Source organism: Contarinia nasturtii, unplaced genomic scaffold (assembly GCF_009176525.2).
Source record: "Contarinia nasturtii isolate CC-2019 unplaced genomic scaffold, AAFC_CNas_1.1 Cnas_scaffold_533, whole genome shotgun sequence".
NCBI classification, from domain to species: Eukaryota; Metazoa; Arthropoda; class Insecta; order Diptera; family Cecidomyiidae; genus Contarinia; species Contarinia nasturtii.
Genome location: NW_022197885.1, coordinates 520,016 through 547,927, shown reverse-complemented (window position 1 = coordinate 547,927; position 27,912 = coordinate 520,016). Strand labels below are relative to the sequence as shown.

Here is a 27,912-nt window from a genome sequence, read left to right as displayed (position 1 = left end):
AAAAAACTTCACATATGATTAGAGTAAATGCGCCTTAATTCGTTGCGTGTTTATATTATTCCCTTTGTATCTTTACATTTATCCCTCATACATTTTATTATTGAAAAAAATACACATGCAACAACTAACTAGATTGACAGATTGCATTTTATGGAATGCAACTCCTTTAAATTAAAATTATGCTCATAAAAAATTAACGATTCTGTTATGAGAGAATAAATTAAAGGCACTGCTATCAATGATCACAATTAATGCCAGGCTTACTTTTCTTATTGACATTTTTGTATTTTTGAGTGTAACAAAAATCGACATCGTGGCGCTTACCATGGTTGTTGATTTTTATAATTATCATTGACTTTGGTGAACCAACATCCAAATAGATCAAATGAATAATGTTCAATCTGAAGTGGAACATTGACTTTATGAGCGACTTTTATCGTTATGGACAAAACAACTGAACTAATTTCACCGCTTTTACAAGTTTGATTTGAATTCAATGTGTTTCATTTGAATCTCACGCAATGTTCAGAAAAAAAAATCACACTTTTTTTTATTGATTTTGATATTGACACAAATTTAAACGTTGAATCAACGGTTATTTATTTCGAATGGACAATCGCATATGAAATTATTGCTCAAAATCTTTTACAAACAATCTTTTGCACCCGGATTTGTGAGTGATTTTGTCAATTGAGACATTTTCGGGTTGCACATGTTTCTGAGTAATTCTCAAATGATTGAGCCAAAATGGTGCCCTGATGATGTTGATGGTAATGATTCCGTTGCATTTGCAGTGAATGAAATATTTGCACAAAAAACACTAAACGGCATAAATTCAACTTATGTAAACAAAACTGAAATGACTTGCACATATTGAATTTATTTCATATAAAATGTGATTCATTTATCTATATATGGAAGACGAATGACATAAATTTCTCGGAAAAACTAGAAAGAGAATGAAAGAAAAAAAATATAAATGCGATGTGAGCGCGCCAAAAACAAAACCAAAAACAGTTTTGTATCCAACGAAAAGCAGATATGCGAGATATAACATTTGGCATGCCACATATGAGCTGAATTGTGAGCGAGTAGCGCCGCAATGTGCGCGTTTCTGTGAGAACAATCATCATCATTGTCATCGTCATCATTTCACTCCGTCGGTCGGTCTGTTGATGCTACGAACTTCATCATATCGAACAGAAGAAGAAAAAAAATATATACAAACGACAATAAACACATTCGCGCACGCCGAGAGAAATTCAGTTACTGTTGACGATTCGAGCAGTTACGATGTTCTGAAAGTTCTTTCTCTTACTCTGTTATATCAAACTCTGAGTAATCGTTTTCTTCGATCCCAACATTTACAGTGTGTGTATCATATAATATATATTTTTTTCTTGTTCAACGGTCATCGATTTTTTTTTTCGAATGAATAAAAAAATGTAAAATTTGTGAATTTAAAAACGAAATTGGAAAAAAAAATTAAAAAATATATATTTCGGTGAAAATTTAAATTCTTCTGCCCTCGACTTGATTGTGAGTCAGCACATGAAAACAGACACAAATTACATGACTTTAAGTGATTTTCTCAATCAGTGCAAAACAAAAATAAACAATAATTTTCATATAAAAGCTACATCTTTTGTCTGAAGGTTCTCGATACAGCAACGAAACGAAAGGAAAAGCTATCATTTTCATCTTTATAGCTGTAAACAATTTTTATCAATCTAGGTAATGTGAATGCATTTTCAATCAACTAAAAACAAAACAACACTATTATTATTATTTATGGCGAGAGAGACGTACACTAGCTACAGTTAAATTTAATGTAGTGGTTGTAATAACAATAATACAATCAAAATAAATCACATTTAAAATCAATGATACTCGACACCAAACCGGACACATATACAAATTTATATTCGCGTGCCACATGCCAAAAATTACTACAAATTCCCCAAACAGAGTATGCAATTGAATACGTTCATTTACACTTTTGAGAACGCGCCAATTCGTCACATTCTATAAAAAATGCTATTGTTTATTTCTGACAAAATTCCATCGTAACGTTGGGAATAATTGCTGGGTGCGAACAGTTTTTGGTGTTGATTCTGAAAAAGGTGAATGACAAGTGAAAGTGGTCACCACAAAATCTAATCGAAATGTCATAGAAAATTGGTGGCTTCATTATACTAAAACAATGCCAAATAAAATGTGTCTTTGAAATGAAAAATAATGTATATACCGTCCGATGAAATAAATTGGCAAAAAGAGATTTTGATAAATTTCATAATTCACATAAATCGTTTACGATTCGTACTTTATGTTCTCCAATTCGTGTATCATATCGTGTAGGCCATTCCAAATGATAATTTGTTATTTGTAACGCGCGCGTGAACGGCCGTTGATTTGTCTGCGGTTAATCCCAATGGTTATATGATCATCATTTATTATTTCGATGTGTTTTATTTTTAAAATACTCTGGCTAAAGCCCATCGTATGCCTATAAAAAATTTGATTAAAAATTCATGCCTATACATCATATAAAATTCTGAGAACGTAGATATTTTAAATTCAACATCGAAAAGGTAAAAAACGAAGACAAAAAAAAATAAACCTAAATCAACAAATCAGTTTCGAACACTTTTTTGGCGAGATCTTTCGATCAACTGTGACCGCTGGCCGTTTTTCACGTCGTTAAACTCATTTCGTTTCATTTCGTTTTGGTTGTCGTGCAAATCGTTATAAATATAGTTTTAAATGTCATCTTCTGATTATTTCACTTAATTATTTGTGCGCACCGATTCATAGGCAAACGACATCACAAAACGCCGAATTTCATAAACAAAACTCTTTCAATTCTCCCATTTTATCGCTATCAACGAACGTATTTTTCATATTCATTCGTTTGTCTGTAATTTTCTCACGTTTGATGACGATTATTCACAAGATCAAGAAAAAAATGTTTTTTTTTTTCCCTGGTGGCGTTTGCTTATTGTCGTCGCTTTGGAAAAGGAATTGAATGTAGCAAAAAAAAATATGTTCCTGTTGAGAAACAACGATATAAAGACATGGCTAGAATCCCACACTATTTTCGTGTGTGTCGTCGACTGGTCCTTTGGGAAAAAAAAACAAAGCATTTTGTGTGCGCGCATTTAAAATTTTCATCAAAAATTTTGCAAAATAAATGAATTTATTGATAATTTATTTGACACATTACGAATTTCGATGTAAATTATCTCGAATGTCGACACACACACACACAAACATATATTCGCAAACACAGAAAAATAGCTGAAAATGAACACCGCATCGCGACTTGTATATATTCTGTAGTAAACAAATAAAGTGTGAATATTGTCTAACATTGTAATTAATTTGATGAGCATATTCGTGTTGATAGGCTAAATGCTTATTATATGAAAATGATGTCGTGACTGTTTGCTTGGCGACGGCAGCGGCGACAATAGGCGTCGAACGATGCGACAATTTACATTGAGCATTTTTCATTTTAAAATCGATTTTAAATGTTGCGCCAAGCGCGAAAAAAAAGTGTTTTGGCTTTTTATTGTTATTTTATGGGGGCACCGTTAAAAAAAATGAATTGGCCAAAAACAAGCATGTGAACATGTGGCATTTGCTTATGATTTACAATTATTAACAGCACATTTTCACAAACTAGAAAGAAATAATATTAAATTGCCCATCATTTTTAGTTCAAAATTCATTAAGATCGTGTTGTTGATGTGGATGTCGTTGTTGCGATGTGCAAACATCAAAAATAATATGATGAATAATTTGCCAACAGGTGCAAAAATCGGTGCCCATTTTCCATTCGCATACACCACACCGAAAATGCTTTTTCCGATCAAATCTCAACTTCAAATTCAATTATTAGCAAGAAGAGCTTGTCGGTTTTCATTTGATTCACACGCTCTTTCACGCTCTCCACCTCCCTTGTGCACTTCTCTGTATCTGTCTCTTTTCCCTCCTTTCCTTCTCTCATCTTCAATTTCTCTCTGAATCAAACCCAACACATATAATTGAATTGCTTTGGTTCGTATGCGCTTCTCTTGTTGCAACACGATAAAATGTCGATTGTGTGGTTTTAGTTGGATTGCATCGATACAAATCCATTAAAATAATCAAAGCTTGTGTTGCTTATAACTGAACGGCACTACACAAAAGGACGTCCACTGCAATCATTTTAATGTACCTCAACGAGATTCGCTTGCTTTACGTCTACTTCATTCGCTTGTCTGGGAGCGCTCACTCGCGCGCGCATTCATGCAACATACACTTTCACATCATGATCGCCAGAATTCGTGTGTTTCGTTCAATTCATTGGCCAATCAGATGTCAATGTCACCGCCATCACTATCGATGCCAATGAAAAGCGAATTGGATGTGGAAAGAGGAAGAGCGCATTACCCAGTAATACTCACAGGACCAGAATAGAGCAGATGGTCAAATAAACACAAAAGCTTAGCAAACATAGATACAAATGAAATAAAATAGAAAACTGTTACGAGCCTCGAATTACGAGTATCGATGAAAAGTAAATCAATTGAATGTACTGCAATTGAATGCAATTCATTCTTTGTTATTGCTTTCAATACATCCGTTATGGGCCTTTCGTATGCGACACAGTACAATTTCACTTTCAGAAGTTCCATAGAAAAAAAAATTCACTTTGTTGAAGTAAATTCTTCTCCGGTCTGCAAACAAACCAAGAATGAATTATATTGACACTGAAATGTGCTTGGTTTATGTATCAGGTCTAATCACTTCGTTAAACTTCGTTTTTCCGGTGCTCGCTGTATTTTTCCTGAAAAATTTTCTGCTCACTCGCAATCATTATGTCAAATAAACGTAAGCGTTCATTTTTCAAATGCAACGAGAAAAAAAGAAGCGAAAAACCTTACACACAGCTGTTGTTGCTGTCTTTTCTCTCTTCTGTTTTTTTTTTGTTCGCTTCATCGTGTGTCCGGCTTCGTTATGAACGGAACATAAACATGGTTTTTCTTTCGTAACGAGTTTATGCGGTAACACAATGGCCTGCCGACTTATCCACCCAGAAGTGAAGAGAAAACGACAACAAAAAAAATTGGATTGAGTTCAAAAGAATTATTCATTCTTGTCTAGTGCACTTGCTCTTTTTCACATTGTTTTCACCAAACAGTTAAAGTGCATACGGTCAATGAAGAAAAATAGAGACACAGAGAGACACAAAACTAATAAAAAAAACGCGGTCGTTGTGTGCATCGTATTTTTTTTTTTTTTTTGTTCTTTGTTTGTCGCAAAATTGACGGTTTTGTGGGTATCACCAATAAGACACCCTTCTTTATTTCTTAAATGAAAATTAGCTCGTTTCGCATTTTTTTCCACTTGTGGAATCCAAATTAAGCATACACACCGCGTGTTCGCACACAAAAATCGTGAAAATCATGAAATCTCTATTAATAAACTATCGTAATTAAATAAATGTGTGCAGTGTGCTGTTGGCGCAAGCACTTTAATCGATATTCCGTGAATGAGACGTTGAAATATATCACCTCTAGTTTTGAACAACAATTATTATTAGGTTAGCTCTTACATAGGCTCGTGCGAGTATATTTGTTTAATTGTGTGAATGCAAAAGGCACCGGGGCAAGTGAATATTCAGCGCATTGAATGTAACTCTTTCTCACTCATTCAAACATTTCTATTGTTGCAATACGCCAATTTACATCGAAATGCCTACGGATCTTTAGCCGTTTTGTTATTTAAAATATATAATACACGTCATCGACCGCTTTTCTCGTTTTCACTTGTTTCTTTTTCGGTTTTTTTTTTTCATTTTCTCAATTTTTCTTCGTTTTTGCGTCGCTATTGTTGTTGTTCTAAATCGAAACGATTGAAAACGTGGCAACATGATTTGAACGACTTGATCCAAGCATTGACATTATAATTCATTCAATCATTAACTTTTGCTGCGATGATGGTGTAGCACCATTTCAATTCAATGAACACAAAATGGTGTGATTATTCAATAAAAATCTCTCTTACAGACACATTGCGACAAATAAACAATGCCATTCGTATACACGACCATTGTTTTTTCTTCTTCACCATCATCGTTGTCGTCGTTTTTATTTTCGTTGCGATTTGATTGGATGTGTGTGTGTATGCGGTGTATATTCTTCTTCCGAGCGAATGAGTCTAAAAGTATATTAATATAAAACGTATCCATGTCATACTGAATATATTTGCATGTGTTTTACTTTACGTTCTGTGTCTTTCGTCAACATCAGACAAAACTAATGAACAGAGATGCCGAAGCCGACTTGCTACGGCATTATCTAAAGGAATCGTTTAACAAACTAAAGCTTTAAGATGCAACAGAAATGAAAGGAACAATAGCAAAAAGAACAATAAAACTTAAAGTTACACATTTAAAATGTAAAATGTATCATAATATTTGCATTTCACTCAAACATCTATAAAAAGCCGAAAAACCGTTGGCAATCACGGCACGTGAATGCTGCACATTCTTTGTTCGTACAAATATCTCTATACACTGAGTGAATTTTCACTCCATTCGCTCTCTTACTCCTGTTTTTCTGTCGCTCTGACGTGCTCGCGCACAAGCCAATCGCGTAAAAATGTGATTCTCATCAGTTACACAAACGATGTGTTGATGTGTAAAATTGAGACAAGAAATTACATTTTAAACGTGTTATCTTCATATTTGCAGATATACACACAGAAACAAAAGAAAGATGCTCGTCAAAGACGAACTCAACAATTGCAATTTGCATTTTGAAATGCAGCTAAGAATGGTGAGCGTTGTGTAAAACATCACAAAAAGGAGATAAAGAGAGAAAGAAAGATTTTATGGCATAAATATGGGCACTGCAGTGAATAAGCTTTGAAAAGTTTTCTTGTGCGCATAGCTCATTTACATTCTTCAGATCAAATGCTCCATTTTTTCCTTCTCTTTGCTTTAATACATAAACACACACACTCCTGTGTCTCCTATACACAAACAAAGCCGTTTATTCTGTCAAGAAGTAAATTTAACGGTTTTGAGCGCATTTTATTTTTATTTTATGAAATTGTGTTTGTCATGCATATATTATATAAAATAAATACTACAACTCCGCTGTATCGCTGTATATTGATGCACATAAAATGAATAAATGATGACTCTATGCAAATTTGTTTTTTTTGTGATTTTGATATTGTTGCAGTGGTTGTTGTTGGTTCAAAGTAAACGAATTGTCAATTCAAAAACCGATTTCTTTGATGCCACTCCTTTGTTGTTGGTGTATTTTCATGAATACAAACCCACCGAACACTATAACGACAACAACGACAACGTTTATTACGTTGCGAGGAGTTCTGCACAGAAAGAAAGAACTGAAGCTGAGACAGGGATATCATAAATATTGCCTGAACTGAAGGTCGTTAGTCTTGCCGCTTAAATTCAATTGTTTAAAACATCTCCCAGATAGTTCAATCAATAGACGACTAATGTATCCTTGATGTACGTTAGATTTTCTGCTGTGTTATCACTTTATATTTGCGCCACAAGTTTTTTGCTCTTTTTGCCGTAGCCTGTTCGGTCTTACCTTCACATTGGCACGAAGTAATACTCGAAAATCAATTCACTTGAGAAAATATTTCTGATAACGATCAGATTGCGATAGAAAAAGGAATTCTATACATCATTTGATACACTAATTGGTCAATTGATTTTGAAGTGGTATTAGTATTATCTGATTGAATACAGATCACTCACTCAGGAAAGAAGCTTCATAACTTGGCGAAAACTTTTGCAATACACAACATAGAACAGTGCAAAGTTTTACATGTCATGTAATTAAATTAAAGATAATTCACCAATAAAGTGATAAATCGCAAAGTGGCTCGAATCACTTATATGAAACATAATCAAATTTGTTTTATGACCATTAGGAATAAATATATTTGGCAATAAATTTTTGGCCATTTTCAATTAGATTATTGCAAAAGTTTTACATGAATGTTTATTTCTATCTCCATAAAATGTATGGAACTGTCTATACTTGATGTCATACAATCCATTAAAAATCAATCATAAATACTTGATTAGAAAATTGATTAGGCCACATTTTTATAGTTAGTTTATTAGTGTCCATCATTTTCTTTGTAACAATCAAATTTCTGCCCAAATTAATAAAGTGGCCATTGAGATAAATTGGTTTATGAGATTGAGATAAATGCATAGATATGGAGTTATTACGAATTTTAAACGTTTTGAAAAAACTACTCAAATCCTTCAAAAATATATGGAGCAATAACAGAATCTTACCTTTAGAAATACCATTGAGAAAAACCTAGGTTTTGACTCAATAAAAGAAAAAATGGTTTTTCCCCCTTCTTCGAGTTATTAGGATCCAATAATAATTCCTATATATGCCATCAAGTACATGATGAATTCAAAACAATTATGGTCAAGGATCAAAAGAATTTATATTACGATTTTCGGTGAACAATGACGAATTAATAATGAATGAGAAATATGAATGTGACATTATTTGCAATGGAGAAAAAGTTTTCATTTGTATGGGCATTTTCAAAGGCGTAATTTTTTTATACTGACTTCCACCTTAATTACATTGTTTTTGTGTAATTGAGTCATATCTTCCTATTTTATTCGAATTTCATTGCAACATTTGTACCATTATCACATTCAATGCTGAATTGGATGAAAGGAAAAAAAGGAGCTTTAGTAAACGTAAATTCCGAATGGTTTGTCATCGTGTCTTGTGTTGCGTCCACGTTCAGATGGTCTTCTGTTAAAACGAAAATTCATGATATTGTGTTAGTGTCGCAACATAAATCCATGAATGTTGTTTTGCTTGGCTGTATGCCACATGCATTGTTTCAATATATATCTTCATCGCACATGCTTTATTTGTGGTATACAGAAAGTTTTCTGTGTTTCGCATAACAAATCAATAAGCAAAAACGAAAATACCGGGAGGCGAATCAACTTATAATACAAACGACACCGTATGTACATCGTACAACATAGAAATCGGAAGAAATGTACAAATGCCTATCGGAAACGGGGTCGATACGAATGAGGGCGACACATATGAAGTTATTTGTACTCTAATAAATTAAATTGAGTGCAAACACAAAAATTCAATTGCTGAGAAATCCAGCAATCAAAATGGGACGCATGTTGTTTGTCGAGATTGACTACAAGAAGTTTAATGGTCTAGAACACGCATTCACCGTCATTTGATTGAGAAAAGAAACATTTTGTGATTTAACGCTTGACAAATATTGACGCATTGTTTGAGTTTTTGCATGCAATGACCCATCATTGAATTGTTCAAAATGAGCCGATGAACTTGTGTTTTACTTGTATCTGGATGTAAGGACAGTCATTTCGATTTCTGTGTGTGATTTATGAAATATGCCACCAAATTTATTCCGATACACATGAATCAAATGCATTCTGAACAACCGTTCAGTTGGGTCGAAACAAATTTGTTTGTTTTTTTCTTCTCTTTTTCTTGGTTTGGTCGACATTAGGCAAATCCATTTTGTAAGCTTATTTTACGAGAGAGAAAAAAAAAGAATGTTGTATTCGCATAAGAATGCTTAAATGAAATTATTCACAGGGATTTAAATAATCGATGCTTGTGAAAAAGTGTGTTTCAATATGATTGCTGTTTTGTGATTCAACTGTTGTTGCTATCGAAAGAAGTGGATTACTTTTTTATGTTTCTTCCTACTCAAAAAAAGCAAACCGAGCGAGAGAGAGAGAGAGAGAGAGAGAGAGAGAGAAATAAAAACAGTTTGGCTCGTGACTTCGATGTGATGAATGTATAAAGTAAAAAAAAGGGAAGAAAACCTCAAAGCCAAAAAGCTTTGTAAACATGGTACAATAGCAAACGAAACCCTTTATCGGAAAGCTTTGCACATTATGTCGACGAGTAATTCACTCAATCTTATTCTCACAACGTCGAATTCGAAACATGAGCAGAAGAAGCAGCAGCAGCAATGACATTGATGCAGCGCGTTAAGAACTTTCAATCTTCTAATCCCGTTCGATCGCACCGTCAACCAAATATTTATTTAAAGTGTATTTATTTGTCAATTCTTCCGTCATGTATTTCGACTCGAGCGCATCAGTTTGAAAACTTGTTTTTTTTTTCACTTCAAACTCATCGTGCCCCCATTTGATCCATTTTGCCTGTTGACTATTGTTGTTGTCGTTATCGGTACCGTATGTTTTATATCCAGTTTTACCGTTATTCTGTCGACGGTTTTTTTTTCTTACCAAAGTGAATTTATTTCACATAAACACTCAGTATTATTCAGTATTGGCTTGGCATTTTATTCAAATTCTCTGAATGCGATGCTCGTACACACTTTATTGCTTATATTTTGTTGTTGTTGTTTAAATCTGTGTGATATATTTGCATATGATTCATGAATAAAAATCAAATATAACAATCGGAGGAGAATAAAGACGAATACGAGAATAGAGAAGAGTAAAAAAATGGCTCATATGGGGCCACGTTGTGTCATGCACACATACACAAACATAATGATACTTCTGCATGATATATGCTAACACAAACAAATCAACATCCCAAAAGCACTTTTCATTTCATCCATAATATAATCGAAGTGATCGGAGCATAACGTTCAACCGAAAAAGAAAAAGCACGCCATCGAATTTCAGTAAATCTGACTATAAGTTCGGCATGAAAGTGAACAATTGAAAATCGCGCAATGGAATTGTTTATTGAATTTGATTGTTATTCAAATGTTTTTGTTGTGTTTGGAATTGACGGATGAATCTCATAAATTCATTGATTTTCAAAGTGCATTAGTTCATTTGACGTCAAGAAACAAAACGACTGGAAATGGTGACGACGTGTGAGTACATGTTGAATGTCAATACTGACTACAATATATGAAGTCATTTCATCATCGGCATTAAATCATAATTTAATTCAATTCATCATGGATCGGTATTCAAATATACGGGAGAAAATTTGATTTCTTTTTATCTACCATTTTCTCTTCCATCTCTTCTTCGTCATTGTCTCTACCCCGATCCCGAACTGATTCACTTCAAATCTTTTCGGGCAGAATTGTTTGTGTGTTGCAATCAATAAAAATTCATTGGTTTGATATTAAAATCGTCATTGTTATGCGTTGTTATGTAGTCATTTCAGTATGCTTCAAAGGTTCTCAAAATCTGGGCTTTTTTTCTCATCAAACCTTTTAACAATTTGTTATCACGTATCTATTTTTCGCTTTACCTATCCTATTCAATGAACGACAGGATTTTTCTACCGTTCTCAATTTCGATTTACATTTTTATATGGTCGCAAACCGCTTGAGAAAAAGCCAAGCACATTATTTCTTCTGTTATTGTATGACACGATAAAAAAAGCCACCCGAATAACAAATGCCGTTTTCTTTACAAACATATTCCCTCGTTTTCACAGTGGATTTTCAATATTTGTGCAACCAACAACAATTTCAAAATGATGGTAATAAAGTTAAAAGATTTTTTTCCCCTTTTGTTCAGCAATTGATTGTTCGACGATAAAGTAAAAATGGGACGGTGTATCAATTTGTCAGTGTGGTTTTAAATTGAGGTCTCATAGTTTTTCTTTTGCCTGAAACTGATACGGAAAGAGACACATGAAAAATCGTAACCGATTCGAAGCGATAAGTTTTCACAATTTGTTCAGTGTCAACAATGGAGGCGTTCCGCAATCTATGTTATCTAACTTGGCGGAGAAAAACAGTAACTATTTGCAAGAGAAAATTGCAGAACAAGTCGAGTGCGTCATTATCTATGCTGAAGTTAATTCTACCAATGTCGACACGTTTCCATTGCACAGCCGAAGCAATAAGCATATGTACAAGAAGAGAAAAAAAAATTGTTTACTCTCGTGAGATAAAAAAGACAATGTTTCTCTTATCACAATTGCTCTTGCATACTGGTTAAGGGTTGTACACCATAAGCGCTGCAAATAGTGCTCCCAATGTATATGCAGGTTCCTCAACAAACAAGGACAAAATCCATCTAACGTGGCCGTTTAGACTTAACTAAGGTCAACATTGATGAGTTTTGAGAGAGTGGGAGAGCGAAAACAGGTGCTTGGCATATACTTGTGCTGTTCGTTATCTCATAATGTTTGGTAACACAATTGGCACAATTACTCGAAAAATTGTTTCAAATTCAAAATGCAAAACGACAATACCACAATAATAAATAGAGACGAAGAAAAATGCCGACGACAGATTTGATATTATCATCAATTTGATGCTGTGGTTTGTATATCCTCATGAAAATCAAATTCAAATAAGCCAAAACCATGAAAGTGGAAACTAGTTTTTTCACTCTCATTTACGTTCGTCATTGTCAATATAGTTTGAAAGTTACCATCAAAAATAAAATTGGTTTTGGGCTCAACCGACGACACAGAAAGAGAGAGAGAGAGAGAGGGAGAGAGGGAATGGCCAGGATGGACAAAAATTTGATGAGAATCCTTGAAGCATTCATATACCAAATTCTATTAATTTACGGAAGTTATGAATTGCATACATTAATTGCTGTATAAATTAGTTTCCAGTGAGTAGCTTGCAAAACGCAAATCAAATTGAATGATTCAATCTGACCCAACCGCATGAGCTTTTTTCATATGTGCCTGTGTACTATATATGAACCAATGCAATGATGGTGATGAATAGGAACGAAAGCAAAATGTATTTGCATTCAATCAGAGTTTCGAATTTTGTTTATTCCAAACCAGATAGAAATAGGAAGAGTGCATACAAAAAACCAAATCCAATTATATTGTCAATATGCATGGCGTTGAAGCGAGCATCAGATTTCTATTGAAATACTTAAACCACTTGGTGTTGTTAAGCCTAATGAATTGAATAATTTGACATTGGAAATGATTATCAAGTGGAAAATCATAACAAAACATACTCTCTCTCTCTCACACACACACACACACTATCTCATTGCATAATTGCGTTTATGATCATGACCTTTGGCAACTCTCACTGTTGCTGTGAAAAGAACGCGTAAGCTTACTCGATGGCAACTGAACAAACATGGAAAATCTGTCAAGTCGAATTTGTGTGTATCGAAATGAAATTGGATTCAGGTTGTCCTTTCGCATTGGTAAATACATACTGCGTTATTCTAGGAGTTTCCGCACACACACATTAATAGCATACTCAGCACGCTCAAATGACGCATATGTTCAAACCAATGAAGAAATGAAAAATAACAACGTGTTGAGTTCATTCAATTGAAACGGATGCACACTTCGAATGTGGTTGTAAAACAGCTTGTTTACGCCATTGCATTTCAAATTATAGTGCAACAGTAGCACGATTTTGTCAATTTTCTCGCATTTGTTCGCGTAAATTACGATTCCGTTAGAACAACTACAGACAGTTTGTTTGTAATTTAATGAAAAATATTACTTTAGATATGCTAAAAAATGTAAACAAAAGAGTACCCAGAATCGAAACGAGCAGACGCTGCCGCTTGAAACTTGTGAAACAACAAATCTACAACGACGAAAGGAAAACGATTTGGAATATTTTTTTCTTAATAAATTAAAATGTCTGTACACATTGGCTGAATGCGCTCTTTTCTCGGCGGCAGAAATCCAAAACAATGAACATATCCGTCGAAGATGTAAGTGTTCGCGCACTGAATGTGTGCGATAGCGTAATCCAAACGATGGAAAAGTGAAAACTCAGCAAACATCGACACAAGCGCCCGAGTCATTGAAATTTTATACAACTTTTTTTCGGTTACGCTGATAACGTCACGTCGACAATAATAATTTGCTTGGCATGTTCATCGCACGTAATTTTACGATACCGAAATTGAAACATTTACAAACCTACGTCAATCGACTACAATATATATGTATGCACAAATAATAATCATTTTGAAAATGTGCAACTATCAATGTTTCTATCCCGCTCTTTCTTTCTTTCCGTTCATTTCAACTCTTCAACAATTCGTAGTCGTAATATGCATCGTGCCATGGATGAGATGCAAAATGCAATTACAAGCATCTATTTCGGTTTCATTCGAATCTTGTGTATGCGGTCACTGATTTTCTGAGAGTATAATTCACATAATATGCGAAAAGATAAACATTTGCAAACTCGATTATTTAATACACGACCCTCTCTCATTTTGTAGCCTTCCCCTCGAGCATACAGCATGCAACACTTGACGGCAGTCTATGTATTTCGAATGGATATCCATCCGAGATATTTTAGAATATCTGGATATTTAACGCAACTGCACAGAGCCAGAGCTGTGTGCGTCGCACATATAATCTACGGTATGTCGCTACACGTAAAATACAGACACAGTGTGACTGTGTACGTGCGGCACTTGATACACATATACATCGCGACATACCATAGATTCTATTTGCGACGCACACAGCTCTGGCGCTGTGCAGTTGCGTTGAATATCCAGATATTCTAAAATATCTCGGATGGATATCCATCCGAAATACATAGACTGCTTGACGGCATACTTATACTTTCTGCCAAAAGTTTAGAGTTTAGACTCATCATTACATTTTTGGAGTTAAAAAAATTGACATTTTCTATGCATTTGGAAAAGTTCAGAATTTTTATAATGATATTCAATTGAATTCCATTAATGGAATTTACCTATTGTAATAAGCAAATATATCCGACTTTTGGCCGTCAGTGTTCATAAAGCGTGCAAAGCTCATACAATCTATTTCATTTTTAGTTCCATCAAGATTTCTACATAAACAAACACATAGTTATTAACAAACAAGCCTATACGATGGATAGAGAGTCTCTATCAGAGGAAGAGACAGAGACAAAGAGAAAGAGAAAAGAGCACACAAACGTTAGAGTGATGTACACATTTTTTTGCTCCTGTTTGAGTGCATTGCAATATGTTACGTTTACTTTAATGAATCAGTCGGCAATCTGCACAAAATGCTCTGCTATAGAAGTTATGCTCGTGTGGATGCTGTTGTTTGTATTTTCCATAGTGGATTTGGTGTGTGTCTGCTTTTTTATCTGCTGCATTTATATGTGTAGCACACTTTTAGAGCCATTCAGTGATGAATGGCTCCATTTGCATTGCACTTCAGATATACTTTTAAAACGTCCTCTGTGAGTACGATGCATTATATAACAATGCAATTGTTTTCGGTTTTAATCTACTCTTCCTTTTTTTCATATACTCACGAAGAGATTGAACGGATTTGGGTGGATTGAAATATTGAAACATGGTTTTTTATTTAACGCCATCCTATATTTAATTCACTCTATTTCGTAGTAGTCTCTTTTCGATTAGTGCTTGCACTTTTCCTGAAAAAGGTATATATTATATATACATCATTTGTAGACTAGGAAGCCAGAGCTATATTTTGAGGCTTTTTATAAAATACATAGAAAATAAATGCTCTGAGGTGGTGAATTTATGGAATTACTTTGGATTCGCTGCAATTAAGACCACTGCGGAAGAAAAAAATGGATAGAAGTAAGCAAGTGGAGATGACGATATACCAAAAGCTTTGCCAAAATATAAACATTAACTCGACGATGAAAATCGGAAGGTCGTAGATATTTCGTGCGGTTTGACTTATTTGGGTTGGAAGTCGAAATAGTAATAGTCATGAAAATATCAACAAAGCTTAGCTGGAATATTCATCCCCACTTAACGAGAGCAAACTCCAACCGAATATAAATATTAAATGATGTTAAGACAATTTTCTTCTCTATTACATAAATTGTTCATATTTGATGCTAAGTTTGTCTTCACATCCGTCACATTCGGAGCGATCAGTTCACGCTCCAAATACTTTCAGTATTTTATGTCATTCCAAATTTGTGCCGTTTTTATCATTTTGAATGCGTGCACGTTAGAAATTTATCCACAACGCGCGTCCTCACCACATTCTTTAAATTCATTTGGAACCACAGCATTTTGTTAATACATTATGTGTCAACGGAAACTTTGCATTTTGAATGCATAATTGAACAACAGATCATGGAAATTGACCTTTTTAATCAGATGAATAAGTTAACAGAGTAATCGAATGCATAAACATTTGTAAAACAGCGTAAACCTGATAGATTTTGTTTTGAAAAGCAAAAAAAAGACTTTTAAAACTGCATTCTTCTGCAAGAATTTCTGCCAAGATTGATATTCTATAAAGCAATGTAAAACTTTGTGCGCATTAATAAATTAATTGGTCTTCATCTCAATTGAATTTGAAATGCAAGTTTTTAATTAAACTCGAGTCGATGCATTTGCTATTACGTAAAACTGAAGAGTTCTTTTGATTCAATATACTGATAAAATAAACAAACTAGCCACGAAATTGCATTGAGCTTGAACATATACAAACTGACACCCCAAGAGTTAAAATGAACATTTTACTGAATTCAAATTGTGACGAAAAATTGTACGAAAATAAAACGCAAAATTCAGTATTCGCTGCGGTTCTTTGCTCTTCTGGTGCCAATTAACTTTAATCGTTTGCATGTTTAATAACAATTTCTAAATTTGTTGGGCGTCAAATTGAAAACAGCAAATGTACACGATTTACATAGATCACTTACACACACACACACATGCTCGCGCGCGCACGTTCAGGCAAAAGAGCTTTTCAAGTTCTCTCTTTTATTTGTGCATATTTATTTTTTTCAATTCAAACAAAACAAAACGCCTTAATGAATTCCAATTGATCGCCTCATGATGAGCGACGATTAAAACCATTTCACGATTTTAATTAGACTAGAATATATGTAGAATGTCGTGAGATCGTGATAAAACATTGCTTCCATTCTAATGCGCTCAACTTGCTAAATCATGTTGAAAAATAGATTTTCAAACCATTGGATCGTTGTTTCGGAAGCAGATTTATAATGTCGCACTTATTCAAAGCAATTATACACAATCAAAGCATTTGGAATTTTATCATTCAATGTAATTGAGAAACATGACAAAAATACTGTTTGAATGTTGATGCCAAAACCGAAAACGCATCTGTAGAGAAAATAATTAAAACAAAAGACAATTCATGGTTTCACTTTCAATTGAGGAATTTCTTAATTGACTGATAAATGACTGTCTGATTAACTCATTCATTCGATGCTTTTAATGATGACAACCACACACTCATTGTTTGATATGTTCGACAGATATATTTGCATAAACGTTCTTGCTAAAGTGTTGATTGCCATTTTAGAAATTAATATTAATTTAATTCGGTTTCAATTAACCGAAACTTTGTTTTAATGCATTCGTGTTTGTCAGTTTTACGCGATTGCACTGCTCTTTAACTACGTAACTTTTCCACTTTTCACAATGATAAAGTTTTTTGCTAAACTAAAGCAATAAGTGAACGATAACTTTGAAATTCGGGGGAATCTGAAGAATTTTGCAAATAAATTCGTTTATTTTCTCAATATGAATCTCTTGCGACTTGTAGAAACAACAATTGCGACAAGATATGTCATGATACAAAATGTTCAACATAAGTTTTACACTTCATCAATAAACCATAAATTATTACACACTTACTCCAAGTTTTGTCATGAAAATAAGGATATTTTTCATGTAAAAACTTTTTCGCATACACGTGAACTGCAAATGAAATAGACAAATGAGTGAGAGAGAGAGAGAGAGAAGAAAGTGGGAGGAGAGTGATGTAACGTATGAGAAGCCAATTACTATCAACAAACGTGTATGTGTATGAGTAATACACGTGCAAATTGACTATAAAGTAACATCGTTAGCGTTTTTTATGTGCAATGACAATCAATTAATTTCCCTTGTAGCCTGTCATTTAACCTTGTGTGTTTCTGTTTGTTTTGCGGTTGGTTCATCCGATTTATCGTGTATCTCCAATCTGGATTTAATTGTTCATAGTTTGTCATAATGGTTTTTGTGGTTGTATATCGAACCGTTTAACCTACAACAAACCGATTTATTTACGCAATTTATCCCATACTGTCAATATTCTGTATCCTTCATAAAAAGTCGATAAAAAAATTAAAATGGATTTTGAGAAAAATGAATTGAGAGATGAATGGTAACATTGACCCAAATACTGTTTTCTGTTTTCTCTGCACACAGCACAAACACATACAATAGGTCAGTTAAGGAAAATCTGTCCAAATAATCACATATTTTACTCGACGCTGAAATTGCTGACCGATTGGAATGAATGTCAATGCGAATAACGGTGCGAAAATCAAAATACCCGAAAATATTAGCCGCTAAAGAAACTGGATATAAATTGAACGAAACAAAATTTGTGGCGAATTATTCGAGTAAAGCAGAGAAAACACACATTTAATACTCAGCAGGATGTCAAACAATCGCACATCGATTTCCGATAGAACACCGTCGCACCGGCAACTGCACGGCGAACCAGATAAACAACATAACCATGAACAAATGAATGCGATGACAAAAAGCAACAAACACTCCAGCCAAAATCATCATCTTTCTTCACATGAAGACTGCGATATCATCGGGGAAATCATTGGCAAATACGGGAAATATCAATTTTTTATGACATTTTTACTATCTTTATTCCAAATACCAAACACATTTCACATATCTTCGCCCATTTATCAAGTAAGTACAACCATCGAACATATTTTTTTTTTGTAATTTTCAACTCATTTTGGCATGTAGTATAGAAATAGTTACGGGTTTTGATTTGGTTTTCATCTTGATGTCAATGCAATGAAATGTTTCATCTGTAAAAAAAACTAAAACGAAAAACCAAATGTAATTTGGATGGAAATGCACTAACAAATTGAAAGTGGAAGTTAATAGCTTCATATAAATGCACCGACGTGGCGTTCTAAAATTGATTTTACAATGTGTTTAAACACAAAATCGTAATCGATGAAATGTTGGGAAAATTCAAGATGACAAAATCTAACGTTTTTAAACTGAATTTCTAATTACTAATCCATTGACTTCACATTTGACATAATTTCAATTCATTAAAATTTCTTGTGATTATCGACAATTCGTCAATAATTGCGATTTGATTGGAAATAGCGATAAGTGACGTTTTAAGCATCGAAAATTCATTGATTTTAAAAAACATTTAAATAAACTAAAATTAACGCCATTTAGTGACATTTGTTTTTTCTCGCGGAACCCTGCTGCTATTTTTTTTTTAAATATTTATTATAATTGATTTATGTTTGAAGGCAGCCGATAAACATTTTTGGTGTAAACGTCCAGATAATTTGAGTCACATCGATATCAATGTATGGCGAAACCTAAGTGGACTAAAAAGCTGCAGCATAAGTAAACACAACTGGAATCAGATAACAAACACGCATATGTTGGTAAGGTCAATTTTTACATATAAATTCCAAAATTTACGTTGATTTTTGGTGTATGTGTGTGTGTGTTAATTTTGGATAGTCTCCATTAAAATTCGTTGCTATATTTCGGTTTAACCAATAAATTCTGTATCATTTTGGTGAATTCGGTTTATGAAAGGAAGCGCTTGTTCAAAATACAACGGATCCCATAAAATGTACCGAATGGGAATTCGATATGGCTGATAATTTGGGCAATACCTGGACATCCCAATGGAGTTTGGTGTGTGACAGTGAATATTTGAAAAATGTGGCCGAAATGTTTTTTCTCGTTGGTGTCGCATCAGGTGGCATTATAAGTGGATATTTATCGGATAAATTTGGCCGACGAACGATGCTGTTTTGGTCGGTGATCTTTCAAACGATTTTCGGTATACCAACATTAAATAAGAATCAAAAAAATATTTTAAAAAAAAAAAATACGGACATTTAAAATAACAACTTTTTCTCCATATCTTCTTTTCCAATGAACAAAAATAGGTATTGTTCTTTACATTCCATTGTCGTTTCGAGTGCATTTAGCGTTACGTGGTTTGCTCGGTTTGGTATCGGTCTCAGTCACATATGCCGGTCTTATATTGGCCATTGAATTTGTCGACGGCAAATGGCGAACAATTGCTGGAATGTACAATTTATTTCCATTGCCCGTTTCATACATGTTAATCTCGGGCATTGCTTATCTTACGCAAGATTTTCGTGTTTTACAACTATGCATCGCAATTCCTGGCATCTTTCTGTGCTTTTTATGGTAAATTATTATGCAACTTGATACATAAATACGATTAAATGCCACAATGCTAACATTCTTTCCTTTTCATTCGTTCATGCATTCTACTTTCGTTTCTTGAATATATTAGGTTTGTGATCCCAGAGTCGCCTCGATGGCTACTGTGCAAAGGTCGAACCGCCGAAGTGGCAACAATCATTCGAAAAATATGTGCAGTCAATAAACGTGAATGTCCGCCAAATGTTGAAAAACTGTTGAAACCGCCTCCATCCGCTGACAAAACGAACGATGGATGCATTTCGTTGTTTGGCAATTCGTACTTACGTTTAATAACCATTTGCTTTCCTTTGATTTGGTTCACCATCAATTTGGTGTATTACGGTCTGATTTTGAATATGAACAGCTTCGATGGAAATGTTTATTTGAATTCGGTAAGTATTTTTTCTACTTTTACTTCATTCGCTGAGTGATAATTTTTTTTGTTTCAAAACAACAAATTAAATGCTGAACAAAAATGCTCTCTCTCTGTCTCTCTCATTGATATGCATTCTGCGATTGTCGTTGTTTTTGTCATTGCTTCAGAATGTTTTTGTTCAAAATAATATTTATTGTCGACGACAATTTGCCGTTGTATATACGGTTGACGTGCATCGATGTTACGTGGCTCGTTGCCAAAAGTCAGTCGCACAAACAGAACAATATTTCGTTGTATGTTTTGTATTGTTGTTTTTTCTTGTAGGTAAATGCATATAAAAAAAAATGACCGTAGCACCGTCGAGAAGTCAATAGTCTTGAGCTATGTTGTTTTTGCTTTATCATCAAGTGAAAACGAAATGCCGAAATTTCTCAATTTACACATCGGCTGGTATAGTTGGCTCTCACAAAGATCATTTTTCTTATTTTGTTATAAATTGACTCTTTGACCATTTTGGTTAGTCTCTTCTACAACAATTCCAATGGATTATTGGTCAAACTCTATACATTTTTTAAAAATAATGTTTAATGGAAACAAAGCAAACGAAGTAGTCCAATGAAATCATCATCTTCATTTGATTGATATTGTTTATTAAATTGTTCTGGCTTTCGTCATATGGATGCAAATAACTGAATAGCGCCATCTAATAAAAGCATTTTTAATGACATGCTTTAATTGATTTGGCTGTTAACGATGTGTATATTTATAAAAAGAAGCGTTAAATCAGTCATTCAAAGGCGTTACCTGCTTATTTCTTTTCAAAACTGTGAATAAAAAAAATGAACAACCAAAATCAAATCCATCATCGATTCGTGTCTGAACAATGTTATGTATTTTCGGTTTTATTTTATCTGTGTATTCATTTTTTGGGGTGTGAAATGGTGAGAATTATTCTTTTTTTAAAAATGTGTTGTTTCAGTGTTCTTTTACTTATAAAAAAATAAATTAATCCTTGCTATTGTAATCATTTAAATAGCTCCGATAAAATATCAGCTATCACAATTCTATATTGTAAATTACTTCTAAATTCGAACGTTTGAAATGAATTGAAAAACATGGGCTTGGTTTTTTTTAACATTGACAAATAAAATATGTGAATAAACTTACAAAAAAAGGAACAAAAAAGAAGAAATAAAAGTGTATGAACGGAGGTGGTTGGAATAGAGAAATTCAATCTAAATTAACTAATTGCCATTTTTTTGACGGGTGAAATCATGTTTTCGGCTCGATTTTGATCTTTCATGCCCAAAGCCATGGTCAAAATTCGTACCATACATTTGTGATTTTGTTCGTTTGATTCGCCATTTTCGTCCGTCTCATCGTTGGTTGTTACTTCACGTTCCAAGTTGAGTTTCTCTTTGGCCACCATTGCCATTCCCTCTTCGATTGTTCCCTCGGCAATGAAACGATAAATTGTCACTGGTTTTGTTTGGCCCATACGATGACACCGATCTTCGGCCTGTTTATCATTGTACGGATTGAAATCGATGTCATGTATAATAACGGTGTCGGCTGCGATTAAATTAATTCCCAAACCACCGGCTTTGGTCGATAGCAGAAATACAAAAATATCTTCATTTGCAATGTATTCATCGATGATGGTTTGTCGTTCAACAACGGCCGTCTGCCCATCGAAACGCAAGTACTGATGATTTCGAATATCCAGATATTGTTCCAAAATGTCCAGCATCATTGTGAACTGACTGAAAATAAGCACACGATGACCATCCGCTTTTAGTTGCGGCAACAAACGATCTAGCTCACGAAATTTACCCGAATCGACAATCAAACGATCGGGAATTTTGAAACCGGTTATGTCATAGTCTTGCAATGTTTTATAGAGTTGAAAATCAGATAGATAGGCCAATTCTTCGAATACATATTGTGGATTGCGATTCTTTTTGTAATTTGGATGACGCGATAGAATTTCGGCGATTTCATGGACTTTTTCATCGCTGTAATAATAACGCAATAGAAGTGGATGATTGGCCAGTTTTCTCATATCCATCATTATTGAAATGCCTTTTTGTTCGTTTGTCGCTTGTACGATACCGTCGTCGCTCGAATACAATTGCACCAAATCCATGTAATTTTCTTTCTGTGATTCAGTTAACGGCACCTTGACAACAACATCTTTTTTCTCCGGCAAACAGGTCAGAACAACATCTTTCAAACGACGCAACACAAACGGTTTCATAATCTGTTTTGCTTGTTCAATTTGATTCCTTTCAAATTCCGACAATTCTTCGCCTTTGAGTTGTTTGGTTTTCTGAAACAGATTTTTTATGTCATCGGTATTGTTGGCAAACATTGACCTTTAAAGATAAAAAATAAATAATTAAAATAAAAATAAATAATTTATTAATATTAATAAATTAAATAATTCAATTAATTTACGGCATGACGAAGCACAATAATGACATCAATTCGAGTAAATTATTTTGCAACGGTGTTCCGGTGAGTAACAAACGGTTTTCGGCATTTATCTGAGCCAATTGAATGTATCGTTGTGTGGTCATGTTCTTTAACATATGCGCTTCATCGAAAATAACGTAATGCATTTTTGTGACCCGGAACATTTTTCGTTCTTCTGGCGTTGAAGCAACCATGTGATATGTTGTAAGCAAAACATCAACACCTTTCAATCCACCCTTCGACCATTGAATACGCAACGAACGACGTTCATGTTGGCTACCGTAATATTTTTCAACAATTAACGCTGGACACCACTTGGCCAGTTCGTTATCCCAATTGTCTAAGGTCGATGATGGAACGACAATTAAATGTGTACCACACGATTGATTGGTTTCTTTCAAATACGCCAAAAATGCAATCACTTGAATTGTCTGTGAATTTTAAGAAATAAAATCAAAATATCGAAATGAAAACAATCAAGCCAAAAATGTGTTACCTTTCCAAGGCCCATTTCATCAGCAAGAATTCCATTCATCTTCTGTGAGTGGATAATTGCAAGCCAATTTAATCCAACTAGTTGATAGTCGGCCAACTTAAGATCATGATTCAATAATGATGGTTGTTTCACCACTTTGTCGCCTTTCGATACAGCCTCTTCCAATTTGTGCACCAATTTTTTGCACTTTTTCATAATGCGATCCATGTTATTGCGCTGATTCAAATATTCTTGAGCTGAATTCAACATGTCCATCGACAGTAATTTGTGCGTATCAATTTTGTACAATAAATCGGTCCAATCGGTGAATGGTCGCAATGGTAGAAGTATGTCAATTTTTTTCGCCGATAAACTTTTCACGGCCATCATTTCGCCAGTTGTGCCGGTGTTCAAGAATTCCAACACTTTCTTTCGGTCTTTTGTCATTACAAATGTTGTTTCAGCATCACTATCTTCATCACTGTCGTATACACGACTCGATTGACGATGATTATCATCGCCACTGCTACCGCCTGACTCGTTATGCTTTACACGACGTTTTTTATGCTATTTTCAAAATACAAAATAAAACATAAACATTCAGTGTTTTGAAAAACGAGATTATGATTTGTTTTTTTTTGTCCGAAACAACAACAATTTTTTTTGATTAATTTACCTTGGGTTTTGGCGTTGGAGCCGCGTGAACTTCCTTATTGGGTGAATTTAATGAAGAGTTCAGCGAAGCATTTGGCTTTGGTCGGAAATCAGGACTGGCCTGTGTACTAGTGTTTTTATACTTTGGATTTTCGAGTATTGCATCGTACGCTTTCTGAACATCCCAATCATTTCTTATGAGAAAATCTTGTAAAGTCAATGAATCTACAGTTTGATCGATAATCTCGCGAAATATTTTGTATCGTTCTTCTTTATCTTTGGTAGTTAGTCCCGTTTTAGCAGTGCCATTTTGTGTTGGTTTTTGTGGTGATGATGCTTTCTTTGCGTGTTCATCATCCGAACTGTCACTCATTGCACGGATCCTCTTACGTCCCGTTGCCAATTTATTCGACGAACCACTGGCTCCATTCATACCTTTATTCACTCGAAAATTACGCAATTCACTCAACGAACTCGACATTTTTTTGTTTATTTTCAAACCAATTTTATTTTACTAAAAAAAATATCTTGAATTTACTACTTAAAAAAAATTCAACTAAACACTTTCAATAAATTCGGCTTGAAACACAAATTCACATTGAGCACTTAATTTTATTGAAAATCTTAAAAATATTTTGCTAAATTTGATGAGCTAATCAATATCACCATGTGAAAATACCATTCACACAATTCGATAAACCAAAATATGTCCAAAAAAATGTCCAATAGAAACACAATTTAAGTCCAAATTAAATTTTGTGAACGTATAAAAACTACAAGAGAAAATCGTATACTGACGTAGAATGAAAGAAAAAAAAAGTGAGAAGAGAAAACGCGCGTTGTACAATGACAATTCTAATAGATGCTCTGTATTGAATGCGAGAGTATTACTCTATACTACCGCTTTTTTCTCTCGATCTTGGCTTGCTATTCACAACTACATAAACACCAATTTTTAGAGAATTAGAACAGCTGATGGTTTGACATGAAAATGACAAAACGCCGCTGTGCACAACGCCATCTCTGGCTCAACGTGAAAACTGGACCATTGAACGTTATATCCAACTTCTTACTGCTTTTCCAATTTGGCTTACATTTTTTAATATGTTTGTTTTTGTAAATAATATTTTTTGTTGAATTTTTAGGCTTTGGCTGGTCTAGTCGAATTACCTGCGATCGGAATTGCCATTATCATTATCATGTGGGTTGGAAAAAAATGGATTTTATTTTCAACAATGTTTTGCGCTGGTGTTTCCTGCTTATGTATTACATTCATCGGAAACAATTCAAGCATTCAATGGTTGAAAATTACCTTTTTAATGTTAGGTGGGTATTAAAAAAAAACCTTTCAATTTTATCAACTATTTCGTTCAATAATCATTTAATAAATTGATTTGTTGCTGCAGGAAAATTTACAATTAGCGCTGGAAACACTGTAATGCCCGTTTATACAGCCGAACTGTATCCAACGGCCATTCGAAATGCCGGCGTTGGCGCTTGTAATATGGCGGCGGGTGTTGCTTTGATTATTGTTCCATATTTATCACTTTTGGTAGGATTTCCATGGAAAATTTTCCGGTGCAGATTTTCATATTATTTCTTTTTTTAGGATCAATATTACTTGATGTTGTTGGTAGCATTGTTCAGTATGTTTGGCAGTCTTGTTGTCATTTGTTTGCCTGAGTCAATGCCACACAACGCAATCAAACGTACTTCAAACGCATCTCAACACAGTGGCGAGGAACAGCACGAAGAGCGGTAGGTTCATTTCGTTTTTTTACAAGTTTATTATTTTCAATAAATTTTACATGTTTCTAGTTAATTCTTTCTTTTTTTCTCAAACGTGATTCTTCTATTCCAGTGCGTATGTATTTTCTGCATAGAAATGTTCACAAACATTGAAATTCATCATTGTGCATTTTGGATGCAAACTCACATTTTTTGAGACAAACAGCCCATCTAATCAGTAAGAATGCGTATTAATTGTTTTCGACTCCAAATGCATATGAAAAACAATTTGAATTTTTTTTGTTGAGATTGTACTTTAGATGCTCTAAAAAATCGTTTAATTAAATTGAAAACAACACAAAAGTATATGTCAGTGTCTAATGTGTATTTATAGTGTTACCACCACGATTGAAAAATGATGTTTAAAATAATAATAGTTTATTTTAGTGGGGCTGGAGTATTTAATCCAAAATTTAGCAAAAAAAAAATGTTCAGTCGGCCCAAAAGTAGCTGTTGCCGTTGATGTTGTTGTTTTTGAAAGTAATTAAAATATTATGTGTTCTGAATGTTGAAGATAAGAGATAAAAAAAAGTATAAAATAAAATCCAAAGATTATGTGAAATTGACAATAATTTCTTTGGAAATCTCGAATCGGTGAAGTTGTTGATTGAAACAAACATATTCATATCAGAGGAAAACGCATTTACAGTGTGAAAAATTGAACGCAACCGTTTGCAAAAATAAAAACGAAAATTTCACATAATACATTAAAAGTATATCTCCAATACTTTTTTTTTTTGAATCACCTGCTGTTAGCTCATAAAAAGAGAAAAAAGTGTTTATTTTGAATTTTGTTCCGCATCTGAATTGTACAAATCTCCCCCTTTGTGTCACAAAGATAATATGCAGCCAATAGAACGATTTCGTGAAGTTGGCGCAAACAAAATATATTGGCTAATTCAGAATTCAAAGCAAAAACAATGTAGATGATAAAAAGCAGGAAGTTTTTTTGTGAACAACAAAATCAAACATAAGCATCAGTGAGATTATCATTTTATAAAATAGAATCGAACAATTTAAACAAACCATATGCATAAATATACTATACAAGTAATAAATAAACAGTTTAAATGTTTAAATAAAAAAAAGCAAATTTATTTGGCTGGTCCAAATAATTTGATATTAAAAAAAACAACAGCCAAGAGTACAGTTTTCAAACAAATATATGATTCATTAGAAGTTAAGCACACACAGAAAATAATAAGAAAAAATAGCCAAAAACAACAAAAATACACACATTTTGTAGTCATAATAGAAAATCATAAAATATGTCAAATATTCATAAAAACTTATTCTCATTGAAAATTTAGATTGAGCGGCGAAAAGTAAACACTTGAACAAGTGTTCTTTACTCCATAATCGTTGGCTCAAATAGTTTCAATGTTCTGAAATTGTCAAGACAAATCAGACGATAGCATATATGCGACCTAAACTGCTAATCTTTCTTTTCTTACTGTGAAGTATCTCCATCCCCCCCTCCAAAAAAAGAAAAAGAAGTATATTTTTCATTTGTAGACTTATAAAATTGAGTATTTAGAAATTAGCTTATGTTTAGTCGCCCAATATCACATCGCTAGTAAAACTTATCAGTAATTTTGAATTTATTTTACGATAATCGATAGCAAATCGAATTAGAACTTGTTTGAATTTACGAAATTGGATCTTGTATTTTTCGGTAAGATCGAAACGGTACTTACTTTAATCAAATATCGTTAAATGCAAAGTTGTAGATGAAGGCAAAACAAAAAGAATTGTGTGTTTGTGTTCGTACTTAAGTGAATAAATATGTATTTCTTATTGCAATCAAAAGCATGTATTAATGTTTAGGCGTGAAACGAATTAGACTTTGGTTTTAAGCATAAAACTATTACATTAGAAAACAGAGCCGATGAAATAAAATCAAAAAAAAAAAAAAAA

At 33.7% G+C, this 27,912-nt stretch overlaps 2 protein-coding genes across 4 annotated transcripts; one reads left to right on the top strand and one right to left on the bottom strand.

The window, feature by feature from the left end:
- Positions 1 to 1,277: 1,277 nt before the first annotated feature.
- Positions 1,278 to 27,912, top strand: LOC116339475 (organic cation transporter protein). Of its 3 annotated transcripts, none has more exons than XM_031765367.1 (11): positions 1,278 to 1,371; positions 1,656 to 1,734; positions 18,188 to 18,694; positions 19,285 to 19,425; positions 19,583 to 19,832; positions 19,942 to 20,209; positions 20,319 to 20,619; positions 25,353 to 25,533; positions 25,614 to 25,759; positions 25,817 to 25,965; positions 26,069 to 27,912. In XM_031765367.1, the coding sequence occupies exons 3-11, from the start codon at positions 18,422 to 18,424 to the stop codon at positions 26,088 to 26,090; spliced, it is 1,731 nt and encodes a 576-aa protein (XP_031621227.1). In that variant the 5' UTR covers positions 1,278 to 1,371; positions 1,656 to 1,734; positions 18,188 to 18,421; the 3' UTR covers positions 26,091 to 27,912. The 3 variants fall into 3 exon arrangements, with proteins under 3 accessions (XP_031621227.1, XP_031621226.1, XP_031621225.1); XM_031765366.1 differs by having other exon boundaries at positions 1,312 to 1,371; positions 1,549 to 1,734; XM_031765365.1 differs by lacking the exon at positions 1,278 to 1,371 and having other exon boundaries at positions 1,444 to 1,734.
- LOC116339474 (SWI/SNF-related matrix-associated actin-dependent regulator of chromatin subfamily A containing DEAD/H box 1 homolog) lies at positions 21,473 to 24,923 on the bottom strand. Its single transcript, XM_031765364.1, has 4 exons — positions 24,230 to 24,923; positions 23,575 to 24,120; positions 23,061 to 23,509; positions 21,473 to 22,978 (listed from the first exon to the last, which is right to left on the bottom strand). The coding sequence occupies exons 1-4, from the start codon at positions 24,686 to 24,688 to the stop codon at positions 21,844 to 21,846; spliced, it is 2,589 nt and encodes an 862-aa protein (XP_031621224.1). The 5' UTR covers positions 24,689 to 24,923; the 3' UTR covers positions 21,473 to 21,843.

Excerpts from the sequence above, each read along its gene's own strand:
- LOC116339475 (XM_031765367.1), top strand. The coding sequence starts at position 18,422 with ATGTCAAACAATCGCACATCGATTTCCGATAGAACACCGTCGCACCGG. Across the intron at positions 19,426-19,582 it reads TAACAAACACGCATATGTTG|GAAGCGCTTGTTCAAAATAC; the intron begins GTAAGGTCAATT and ends GGTTTATGAAAG. Across the intron at positions 25,760-25,816 it reads TTCCATATTTATCACTTTTG|GATCAATATTACTTGATGTT; the intron begins GTAGGATTTCCA and ends TTCTTTTTTTAG.
- LOC116339474 (XM_031765364.1), bottom strand. The coding sequence starts at position 24,688 with ATGTCGAGTTCGTTGAGTGAATTGCGTAATTTTCGAGTGAATAAAGGT. Across the intron at positions 24,121-24,229 it reads CTCCAACGCCAAAACCCAAG|CATAAAAAACGTCGTGTAAA; the intron begins GTAAATTAATCA and ends TTTTGAAAATAG. Across the intron at positions 23,510-23,574 it reads ATGAAATGGGCCTTGGAAAG|ACAATTCAAGTGATTGCATT; the intron begins GTAACACATTTT and ends TAAAATTCACAG.